Source organism: Gavia stellata, chromosome 9, assembly GCF_030936135.1.
Source record: "Gavia stellata isolate bGavSte3 chromosome 9, bGavSte3.hap2, whole genome shotgun sequence".
In the NCBI taxonomy this organism is placed as follows: Eukaryota; Metazoa; Chordata; class Aves; order Gaviiformes; family Gaviidae; genus Gavia; species Gavia stellata.
This window is the reverse complement of record NC_082602.1, coordinates 316,664-328,551: the sequence shown is the minus strand read 5'-3', so window position 1 is coordinate 328,551 and position 11,888 is coordinate 316,664. Positions and strand designations below refer to the sequence as shown.

The 11,888-nt window shown below is 52.0% G+C and overlaps 1 protein-coding gene across 2 annotated transcripts; it reads left to right on the top strand.

The window, feature by feature from the left end:
* Positions 1-3,756: 3,756 nt before the first annotated feature.
* Positions 3,757-11,492, top strand: LOC104251609 (lysosomal acid lipase/cholesteryl ester hydrolase). Of its 2 annotated transcripts, none has more exons than XM_059821543.1 (9): positions 3,757-3,861; positions 4,904-5,021; positions 5,640-5,838; positions 6,780-6,889; positions 7,601-7,746; positions 8,357-8,503; positions 9,156-9,227; positions 11,064-11,129; positions 11,259-11,492. In XM_059821543.1, exons 1-9 carry the CDS (start codon positions 3,757-3,759, stop codon positions 11,490-11,492), a joined length of 1,197 nt encoding a protein of 398 aa, XP_059677526.1. The 2 variants fall into 2 exon arrangements, with proteins under 2 accessions (XP_059677526.1, XP_059677527.1); XM_059821544.1 differs by having other exon boundaries at positions 3,820-3,861; positions 7,601-7,709; positions 8,329-8,503.
* Positions 11,493-11,888: the final 396 nt, after the last annotated feature.

Sequence of the window (11,888 nt, the reverse complement as noted above, 5' to 3'; positions counted from 1 at the left end):
AAATGTGTTATCAGAGATGCTGGAGATATCCTAGCCTAGCTGAGGGGCTTTAAAATAGGAGAGGTAGAACGAGATAAGCACTGCTTTCCTTATCAGGGTCTTTACTTGAGCAAGGTTCTCCAAGGTTACTACAAGGGAATCATGCTTATCTGGCAGGGATTACACAAGAGTTGATGTTCTCTTATTGCTAAAATCAGAATGATACTCTCTTTCCCAGTTCAGGATGACAAGACCAGATGACAGCTAGTTAAGCATCTCCCTGCTTGTGACTGGCTTACCCTTGTGCTTGGCAGGAGGCAACAGATAGAAGGTAACCACCAGCATACAAGTCTGGCGGCTTGTACATGCCTGAAAGCACCAGGAGAAACACCAGACCAGGATTTAAAGGAACGGTATGCATTGATAGTCAAGGATGGGATTAACACCAATCAAACTGGTAAGCGCTGAGGAATGTGTTGCTTGCACCGTGATGCGCCACAGAGACAGTGACTCATCAGCAGAAGACCTGCACCTGCTAACAGAAGGACTGCAGTGGGGATACAGCACTTTTCTTGGGTTGTTTCTCTTCCTGTTATCCCAACAGGAGGGTGGGTTACAGTCCTATGATTCCTCAAATGAGAAAATGAAAGACACCCAGCAGCAACGTTGCCTGATATTTATGAAACATGAAGTTAACAAGATGCAGAAGCAAAACATTGCTCCATAGTAAACTTTGACTCTTAAGGGACCTTAGAGGCCACGAAAGAGTTGGTCTTTGGGCCTCAAGCAGAACCCAGAAGGCATATGGAGGACTCAATAGCTGGCAACCCTTGCCTTCCGTGTCACACTCGGTGACCTTGGCCAGACCACTTGGATAGACATATTTTGGCCCCTCTGAGAATGTGTGTATGAGAGTGTTGATCGGTACAGTCTACTTGGTGAGAAACTTAAATAAAATACCTTTCTGTTTCTAAAGTCTTGAATTTTCTTACATTAGTTCCCACAACAATGGGGAAAAACACCCCATGAGTGTGGTTACACAGTTTCGTTTTAAGATGCCCGTGATAGTCTATCTAACATTTGGTTGTGCACCCTACCATGTGTTATGGGGTCCTGACACCATAGGTTAATACGGCTGTTTACAATTCTGTTAAGTGTACAATCACAGTGGTATCGCGACGGTATTGCTCTTTCCACCTAAACTTGCACTTATGTGCCAAAACGCCCAACTCTGGTCTCCTAACTTCATATAACTCCAAGGTCCTCATTTCTTCCTTTGACTAAGCTACGCGAGAGTTTCTTGGTAAAAAGCTAGCTGCTCTTTGTCGGCAACTTCTCTTCTTCCTACCACAGTTATGACAGGAACTGGTGCTAAATTGCATGCTAGCCTCAGCACTGATACGCTGCTCCGATAGCCTCATCCCATGGCCTGAGGGTGCTGGAGAAGTCTCTACTGCCTTTCCAACCTCTATTAGTACCTAGTACTGGTACTTAGTACCTCCGCTAGATAAATAGTACTTAGTGGAGGTAGAAGGCAGCAGATTTGACAGTGGATGAAGTAGTCGACCATACAAATATAAGGTGAGGTCTGTCTTGATGCTGTTGAAGAAAACCTGGTGGTAGAGTAGAAAAACACAAGCTGGGTAGGGGTTTCTCCATCCACAGGGTGTTTTTAAACTCCTCTTGGGACGCACACTGGAATTGCCCTCTACACAATCTGTAAAGTCCATCTTATCTAGTGGGATTTTTGTGCTCACAGGAGTGGGAAGACATTTTCAAAAGCCCAAAGTAGACACAGGGACAGAAGTAAGGTAATGAAACAGTGAAGGCTTGGCCACACCTGCTCTCAGGAGAATAGCGCCCACACACACAGTCCCTTTGTGTCAGCGGTTGCAGCACTGATAGAGAATTACAGTCTGGTGGATGAAGTAACACATGCGTGTTTTGGGCTGTGTTTCACAACTTGCATACCGCTCATAAACTGTGGCTGGTATGAATATTAGAAGTCAACCTAATCCATGACCAGGAAACGTATACTCAAGCTGAGCACCTGGTAGCCAACCGAAAGCTCGGGCTTTTAGGTGGCTACCAAGCAGCTACAGAAAGGCATAGGTTGTAAAGTCACGCACGGGCTGGAGGCGGAGAACGAACACCCTTACTCTGTGCAATACCTGTCGCTTTAGCCAAACAGAGGCGTTGCACAAGCTCTCCTCCGCTCTGCCGTCCATCGGCAAGACGCTAAGCTTGGTGCTTTTCCAGAAAGCGTTGCAGAGGTTTTGCAAGTTGCCAGTTGCAAATACAATACCGCTCGGGTGTAAGGGCTATGTGGAGGTTGCCGGGGCCAACGTCACTTTTGAAGAGTGGTGTAATCACCCACTGCCTCCCACCCAGGCAGCTGGTGAAGCCTGACCTCTCCTTGGTGCATCTATAGAGAGGTCCTGAGGCCTTGTGAAGCTGGGGAGCCCAAGTCCTTTCATTGGCCCTGGAGCTCTTCTAAGATGCATTCCCAAGGGACCCTGGGAGTTAGGAAAAAGAAAACCTTTCGACATTTTTTTACTGCGGCTATCATGAGCTTAAGGTGCAACTCCATAGCTAAAATTCCTCACCGCACCACTCCGGCTGCTTTTGGAAACGTAATCCTTCACAAGCACGAAAGCCATGACCACATGGCCAAGCAGAGGAAGTTATCAAAGATATGAGCAGCACGCACATCGTTTAATTGGAGGACACGTGATGTGGTCCACCACAGTGCCAACGTAGCAGGGCTCTGACACAACGTGCTCTTTTTAACACTGGTGACGATAGAGCCACCACCATTCACACCACCAGCCTGATCAGATACGACAGTGGGCTCTGCCTGGTAATGTATTTTTCCTCCACATAATTCAGATTTGCATTGGAGCTATCCTGAGGGTGAAAAAGCATCGATTGCTTTTTTCCTCAGCAACTTGCCTCTTGGTAATACCATAGAGAGGATTACTGGGAATATTTCAGAAGGCAGATATGTCTCACGGCGTGGGAGACCTATTGGGGGGAGGAAGAAGGGAGGTAGAGAGTAACCAGATGGCTGGCGAGAAGATTTGCAACTCCTGCTACTGGGTTGAAGTTAAGCTCTAACTTTTAAGAGCCTGGAAAAGCATTAGAAATCATATATAATATTAACTGTGTATATGAAGCTTAGATCTCTGCTCGGGACAGGAGTCTCTAAGGTGATCAGAAAGGTTTCTGTTTTTTTCAGGCTACACTTATTTAATAAATAGTCTTCCTACGAGGCTCTACCAGTCTCAGTTCATAGGATTCTTGTGTTAATAGTGGCTTCTGGGTGCAAAAGCTAAGCAACAGAGAAACAGCAAAAGTAGAGACATAGTCACAGCCCAGTCAACCTAAATGTGTTCCTTACATAGTGTAAATTCTTACTTCGGATTAATTCCCCCTGTGTGACAATTGGCCCGACGGCATTTTCTGTCGCTTTAGTTCTTGAATTATAAAGTTGTTTCTCTTCTTTTTACCATTAAAAATACAAAAATGGGTCTTGGCTAGTACCAGATCCAGTCTGTATGTAGGAGTATGAAAAGTCTTGCGTGGACTCTAATGGAAGCTGGAACTGGGAATCCCCTCCGTTTCACCGGGCCAGACTGTGATATATGGTCTTCAGATACATAAGGAACTTAACCCATTGTAACCAAGTAGAAACAGACATTCATAACAAAATTATTTAATAATAGCAATAGCAACAGCAATAGCAATAGTAATAATAATATTTTATGCAGACACAAGATGTGGCTGTTTTTTGCAATCCTGGTTTTGATACAAGCACCCACGAACTCAGCAGATGCCATCGACCAGGAAAAGGCTATAAATCCTGAGACTTTCATGAATGTTGTAAGTCAGAAGTTTGAATTTCCACTCTGTCTGAAAGTTTGTGGACATTTAGCTGGGGGAGGGAGGGATGGAGGGTATGTATGTGGAGAGGGCTCAGGTCACCACGTGTGCTGGTTTTGTTGAGAGGTGTGGTATGACGTTGCCTCCATACCATCATTAACAAGCACTGCTTCCTGAAGGAGTCCTCTTCTTCCCAGCCCTATTAAGTGCAATTATCAGCAGGTCAGTTAGAGAAGGGAGTAATCCCAGCCTGGATGTGATCAGATATCTTCCTGGAGGGTAGAAAGTTGTGCGTGGTTCCTCTCCTTCAGCTGCAGCAGGTTGCTTGGGGCCATGTCCAGGCGAGTCCTGGAAGTCTCTGAAGGTGTGTTTAGATGGACCCAAGACATGGGCAATAAAATTGCTGAAATTAATCTCGTCCGTCAAATGTGTGACAAAGTGAGCATACAGCAATGTGTAGGCAGCATCACAGCTGGATTTCCCCAGACTGAAGCTTCCCAGTCTGTGGAGTTTTCGGCATAAATAAAGCTCAGGCAGAGCCTCAGGAGCCCTGCAACAAATCCTTCAGGGCTTGTCCTATTGCCCTTCCAGTCAGCCCAGCTCGGCAGGTTCGATATGCCGCACCGTCTTATCTGCCCCGTGCATCGGCTCAGAGCATGACGTGACGTGTCCTGCCGCCGGTGTCAGCTGTCAGTAAATCCTTTTGGTTTCAATCTTCATTTTTGGAAGCATTTCAAACACATGTGCTGCTGCATGCTGCAGGGGAGCCCTGCCACCGGCTGCCCTCCTGCTCGCAGGCGCGAGCCGACGGCTGAGCGTCTCCTCTTCCCTTGGGCATCTCACTGGGGCGGGCACGGGATTCGGGCAGAGCATCCTCTCTCAAAAAAGTCCTCAGCTGATCCAGAGACACCCTGGGCAAAGCAATGTCCCAGCTGCTGCAGTGTTTCGTTTTGCAAAGGCGTCCCAGCAGATGAGGGGATGCTCAAGTCAAATGAGCACCTCAGCTACGGAAAGCTTTCCACCTGGGTTTTTCTTTCCCCAGAGCCAAATAATCTGCCACAGAGGGTACCCCAGTGAGGAGTATGAAGTCCTGACTCATGACGGCTACTACGTCAGGCTGAACAGAATTCCTCACGGGAGAGAAAATCCTAGGAACAGAGGTACGGCTCTATTTCAAAATGAAGGCAGCAAAAAAAAAAAAAAAACTTAAAGTAACAAGCAGGCAAAGGGATGAACCAGGCTGGGGGAGTATTCATTGTTAAAGCAAAAATTCTAAATCCACTGTACCACTCCAATTTACAGCCAAGGCTTTGGCAGCCAGCATAGGAAAGCATGCGTACAGCAGAGCAACCGCGTTTCACATCAAGCAGAGACTTGGTTTTGAGGCTCAGAGGGTGCAGGCATATCTTAAGAGAGCTCGTAGTTTAATTTTTTTCCCCATAAATTTGGGACTTTGGCATTTAAACTATCTCAGGGACAAGCCTGTACCTCTGAGCTTTCACATGGTTGTTGTCAGTGGAGACGGTACCGAGTTCGTGGGGATGAGCGCTTGGGGTCTGAAAGGCTTACGAGGGACGTCCACAGCTCTCCAGCCTGAGACAACAAGGGCAACCACCACAAGACCGCTACGGCAAGGATTTCTTCACCAGGAGATGTCACTAAAATGCACATTGTATGAACTCTGGCAGTGCCAGAAAGAGGCTTTATTGGCCTGAATTTGGGGTGAGTAAGTAGAGAGATTCTGGTTCAATGAAATGCGCTCTTTCTTTCACATCCAGGGGCCAAGCCAGTTGTGTTTCTCCAGCATGGGTTACTCGGAGAAGGCAGCCACTGGGTGGAAAATCAGGCTAACAACAGCCTTGGCTTCATACTAGCAGACTCCGGCTATGACGTCTGGCTGGGAAACAGCCGGGGGACAAGCTGGTCCCGGAGACACCAGTACCTTTCAGCTGACCAGGTTGAATTCTGGGATTTCAGGTGGGCTGGAGCGGATTACAAAAGCACGGCAAACTTCGCTGCCTGTCACTAACCTCTAGGCAGAGGTGGGTGCCTCCAAGCAGGCAAGTCAGAGCACCTAATCCCCGGGTATGGCCTCCCCCAGACCTCCCGGTGATGTGCCCGGGGAGGACGGAGGTACCTGTGCAGACCTGCCCGCTGACGTGGTGCCAACACCTCCCTGCAGCTGCCCGGCCCTGCCGAGAGCGCAGGGCACTGCCGCCTGCCTGGGGACACCCATCCTGCGGAGACATCAGCCCCATCTTGGGGACCTCTGCGGGGACCTCCCCGGCCAACCCCCCCCAGCAAGGTGTCCACAAGCGTCATTGCCACCTCCCCTTCTCCTAGATGTTGTCCTCAGAAACCTTGTCCCCCAAGAACAGCTTTTTAAGCTGCTACTGCCTCTCCAGAGCTGATCTTCAGAGCAGTCCTGAATTTCCCAAGCTCATAAACATGCTTCCAGTAAGAAAAACCTAATAAAGTAGGTCTGCGTCTCACCATATCGCACTAAAAGGTACACGGGCAGGAACTGGTCCTCCATTCCCTTCCGGGAAAAAGCATCTCTAGGAGCAGAGCTGGTGCTGTAATCCTGGTGAGAGCCAGCTCCGGGTCTGCAGAGCTGCTGGGTATTGCACCTGAATGTGCAGCTGGCCAGGCTCTGCACGGTTCCGATACCGCTAACCGTGGTTATGGGAGGACTAAGCCCTTTCAGGGAAGGATGAGGGAGACCATGGCAGGAGGGTTGCCTTCAGACCCTGTGCAGTTTCACCCAGCGCTCCTAGCTCATAGGAATTTTCTCCTGGAAAATCAGCTACAGATGCTAAGCCCTTCAGTATACAAGCAATGCAAGGCAGCCAAAATTCCCAGGTAAGTTTGCTCTCCTGGTGTTACCTTATAACCAACGCACTCCTCCTGTGTTGCAGCTTTCATGAAATGGCAATGTACGACCTGCCAGCCATGATCGACTTTGTTCTGCAGAAGACTGGGCAGAACCAGATCTATTACGTTGGCCACTCCCAGGGCTGCTCGATCGGTGCGTTAGAAGGGGTTGCACATCACATTGCCTGGACCACCTTGAAAATGTTCATTTTGGTGTTTGTAAGCAGAAAGTGGAGAGGTCCCACCTTTGTGGGCTGCCAAGCAGGCAGGCTGGGTAGAGGGTCTCTTGCAGTGAGAAGTCCCACAGCAGCCGTGCTTTTCATAGAAGTCATCTGGGAGGACCAGCATGCTCCTCGGGTAGTAAGAAAGCTCCTGGTGACCTCACTAAGCTCCTTGCTGCAACTATAATTCAACCTAGAAAACCGAATTGCAGCGTTCCACATCAAAACCAAAGGCATTTTGCATGGAGGTCAGAGCTTCTGCTTTCCGATGAAACACACGGTGCTTCTTTTCACCAGCTGGGCCATCAGGGGTGTGAGATATCTGTGCCAATGATACCCTTTAGCAGTGGTCGATGGAAGATGACGGTTCTGTTCCCTTCACCTGGTGAATGGGGCAGGACTTCCCATCAGTGGTAGTCATTGAAATGCCTCATCAGCCACTTCTAACCCGAGGAATAAAGGCGTTGTCTCCTTTTGGACATCTCTAGCACTAACATTAAGCGGAAAGGTGGCAAGAAATCCCAGGTTTCTAATTGGAGCTAATGCCAGCTAAACAGATCTGGGCAGCGGGTCCAAGCAAACCCTCAGATTAAGCACCTGAAGAAAGATCGACCAAGTCTCAAGTTGTTTTTCTGTTTTCTCAGCGTTCATCGCGTTTTCATCCATGCCAGAACTGGCTCAGAAAATCAAAATGTTTTTTGCCCTGGCTCCAGCAGTGACAGTCACGCACGCCAAAAGTCCCGTCCTGAAAATGTCCTTCCTTCTGGACAGGCAATTCAAGACAGCTCAGGTAGGCGATTACTCCACGCTCTCCTCCCCTGAACACGCCTGGGCTAGAAAAGGCATCGTGCCCAGACGCAGTCCCCGGGGCTATCCGATGCAGCAGAAAACAGTTAATTCCCGCTGATTTATAAGCACAGACACAGTTCAGGTGCAGGTGCACTCCTGCACGGTCACTTTCTTGAGCACCCGCCTTCCTTCCATCTGTAGAGTCTTCAGGTGTTGAAACTGGTCTTTCTATGGGGGGACTTGTTGAATTCCTGGACAGACCACCTGGAAAAGAGCAGCTCTACTGCGTTGATTTTAATGACAGTGAAAAACGAACCCAGTGCTTGGGGGAGGTGGAGGAAAAGAGGAGAGTCCCGAATATTGATTTCCCTGGTGTGCATTCAATCAGCATCGCCTCCTGCCATGAGCTGTACACACCTCAGCGAGGCAGGAGGGCAGAGGAGAAGGGGGTTTGACTCCTTTGGGGACCCTGTGCCGCACATCCCCTCACCGCCCAGCTGGTGGGACAGCTCGGGGGGGACACCGGCCGGCAGCGGGTCGGGGTGGCAGTCCGAGGGCTAGGCTGCAGGAAGGGAAATGCAAGAAATCAACCTTGCCCTTTGCTTCTGCAGCTTCTGTTCGGCAGAACGGACGCCTCGCTGCGGATGAGGAAGCTGTGGAGGTTTCTCCCCCAGCTATGCAGGCACCCGCTGCTGCACAAGCCCTGTGCCAACGTCTTCTTTCTGCTGGGCGGCTACAACGAGAAGAACCTCAATATGGTGGGTGCGCTGCCCTGTGTGGGGGCGAGGGAGCCGAAGCCTTGGGGTGCACCTCTTGGGAGCACCCAGCAGCGCCCACCAGCTCTGCCTGCCCCCTCCCTGCCAAACACCCTGCCCAGACAGCTCACGGGCGAGCAGATGCTGTGAGGGCAACGCGTGTCCCTCTGCCAGATCCCTCTCTGGTTCCTTCTCCTCCCCGGATAGGAAAAGTCCCCAGGCTCTGCTGGGGGAATGTCAGTGGCCAGGTGGCACTTGATAGCGTCTCTGAGTTAGGGCTGCCTGTCACCGAGCCCAGCTGCACCTCCCACCAGCACCCCTGGGGTGCAGCCCCTGCTCCCACCCACCCAACATCAAGTCTGCTGAAGCAGCATCTGGGTGACCACGGGTAGTCACTAAGGTCTTGAGCACAGTCCCTGAGCCCAGATGAGGTATCTCCAGGAGCTAGGGGTACTGCATCCTTCATCACCATTCTCCTCCTGGAGCTGTCTCAGAGCAATTGATTTTTAAGGAAAATTATACTCCTGAACCTGCCCCAACTCTCCAGGCAGCATGACTCAGTGCTGGCTGTTTTGGGAACGGCATCGTCTGGCAACTGCCATCCTCACTCCTATCTGTTGGAAAGCAATGATAGCTTGAATATGTTTCCTTGCAGACGCGGCTGGATGTGTACACATCCCACTATCCGGATGGGACGTCTGTCAAAAACGTGATACACTGGGCTCAGGTAGGTTCCCTGAAACACAGATGCTTCACCCCTGCGATGGTGCCTTTACTCAGAGTCTGGTGTGTCCAGAGCAGATGTGAGAGATCGGGGAGCTTGGACATTAGCAGCTCATGAGAAAGTAAAGGCAAGAAAATAGGTGTACAGAAGAAGCGCTGGATGGGGGATGAGCTGCCCGGATCCCTCTGAGGACCAGGAGACACTGGGCTGTGCACCGTGGGCTGTGCCAGGCAGGACAAGGGAAGGGATGGGGAGGTCACAGCTGGATGCTGGGACCACTTTGGGGCCCCCAGTGATCCCCAAAGCAGAGCGAGCCCGGGGACGTCATGGTGACGGTGGGTGGAAGCCAGGGCGTACAAAAAGGGACTGGGGGATCTCAGCTGGCGATGAGGAGGCGAAGGGGGACCCAACGGCATCTCCTTCTGCCCGAAGGGGTCCCAGAGACACCAGGGCCAGATTCTGCCAGTCTGAGCAATCTGCTGCAGCTGCCGCACTGGCCCTGCTGGAAATGGGGTCAGGCTGGAGACCCCCACCCTGGTGCCTCCTTGCAGAGCCAAATTATAGGTAAGGGGGAAGGCAAAAAAGGTCTTTTTAATCAATGCAACTATTGTGCAGGTATCTGAGCTTTCACCCCTAGCATAGAAGCAACTCTTACAATAACTGGTCTCAGTGATGTCTCTGTACTCTGAGCCTGAAGTGTCATGAGAAGGTAAGGATGATCAGGTTGTTGAAGGAAAACTTAGCAACGTGAAGTCCTCCAGCAGTATCCTGCACACACAGCTGGTGATGAACAGGTTTTCAGAGGCACAAGCGTTGCACCAGGGCAGCCAAGAAGTCGCACGCAACACCTTGGTTTGTCAACCCATAGCTAGGGACAGGCGTGGAGCTGGAGGTCAAAGCATCGCCCTATTAAAAAAGGTGGAAAGTCTGGCTTTGCAGGGATGTCAGCTCCTCCTCCAACGTCCCATGCAAGCACCCTCTCATGATGGCCAAGTGCCAAGTCCTACACTTGGCTCACAACAGCCCCACGCAACGCTCCAGGCTTGGGGACGAGTGGCTGGAAAGCTGCCCCGCAGAAAAGGACCTGGGGGTGTTGGTCGACAGCCGACTGAAGATGAGCCAGCAGTGTGCCCAGGTGGCCAAGAAGGCCAACGCCATCCTGGCCTGTATCAGAAATAGTGTGGCCAGCAGGAGTAGGGAGGTGATTGTGCCCCTGTACTCAGCGCTGGTGAGGCCGCACCTCGAATGCTGTGTTCAGTTTTGGGCCCCTCACTACAAGAAGGACATTGAGGTGCTGGAGCGTGTCCAGAGAAGGGTGACGAAGCTGGTGAGGGGTCTGGAGCACAAGTCTTGTGAGGAGCGGCTGAGGGAGCTGGGGTTGTTCAGCCTGGAGAAGAGGAGGCTGAGGGGAGACCTCATGGCTCTCTACAACTACCTGAAAGGGGGTTGTGGGGAGGTGGGTGCCGGTCTCTTCTCCCATGTAACTAGCAATAGAACGAGAGGAAATGGCCTCAAGTTGCGCCATGGGAGGTTCAGGCTGGATATTAGGAAAAATGTCTTCACCAAAAGGGTTGTCAGACACTGGAAGAGGCTGCCCAGGGAAGTGGTGGAGTCCCCATCCCTGGAGGTGTTCAAAAGACGTGTGGATGAGGCGCTTAGGGACATGGTTTAGTGGTGGGCTTGGCAGGGTTAGGTTTACGGTTGGCCTTGATCTTAAACGTCTTTTCCAACCTAAATGATTCTATGATTCTATGTGCTGCCTCGAGGAGGCTGGGAGATGCAGGACCTACACAGCAGTGCTCGCTGGCCTCCGACCGCATATCTATCCTCTCCTCCCAGGTGATGAAATCGGGAGAATTCAAAGCCTTCGACTACGGCAGCAAAAACCCAGCCGTGTACCACCAGGTAGGAGGCTGCAGCGGCAGTGCTGGTGGCTGGAGATGCCAGGGGACTGTCCTGGGTGGTGCGGGGATGGGCTGGCTCGCAGGGGTTGACCACAACGGCGGTTCCTCAGAGCCCTCTGTGTCCCTCCAGGAGACACCTCCCTCCTACCGGGTGGAGGAGATGCCCGTGCCCACCGCGGTGTGGTCGGGGGGGCAGGACTGGGTGGCTGACTGGAGGGATGTCCAACTGCTGCTGCCCCGCATCGCCCATCTCGTCACCTACGGCCACATCCCTGACTGGAACCACTGGGACTTCATCTGGGGCTTGGATGCCCCCGGGCGCCTCTACAGCAGCATCCTCAAGTTGATGGAGGGATCCCGGTAGAGCGGCGGCTCTCCAGGGAGATGTCGGTGGCCTGGCCCCTCTCCCTCGGCTGGGACAGCCCGAGGAGGTGGTGGGACATCCCCTGCTGTCCCTTCCTTCCTGACACGCTTGTGGTGACGGTGCTTCCCGCGCATCCCTTAGTCATCGGGGTTTGTTCTCCTCCTTGCCTGAGAGCTCCTGAAGGACCGGTGGCACTGTGCAGGCAGGGCAGCGCCGGGGTCAGCCGAGGCCCCGGGGCAGGCAGGAGCCACCGGCCGGGCAGCCCTGCCGGAGGGGCCCCGGGATGATGGTGGAGCCACGTCCTGGGCTGCGCGAGGGGGACCCTGCCATGACCCCACGGTGGCTGCCCCGTGGGTCGGGGATTAGAGCACCCAACTCACGAGGAGATGGGAGGGA

Excerpts from the sequence above, each read along its gene's own strand:
- LOC104251609 (XM_059821543.1), top strand. The coding sequence starts at position 3,757 with ATGTGGCTGTTTTTTGCAATCCTGGTTTTGATACAAGCACCCACGAAC. Across the intron at positions 7,747-8,356 it reads GGCAATTCAAGACAGCTCAG|CTTCTGTTCGGCAGAACGGA; the intron begins GTAGGCGATTAC and ends TTGCTTCTGCAG. Across the intron at positions 11,130-11,258 it reads ACCCAGCCGTGTACCACCAG|GAGACACCTCCCTCCTACCG; the intron begins GTAGGAGGCTGC and ends GTGTCCCTCCAG.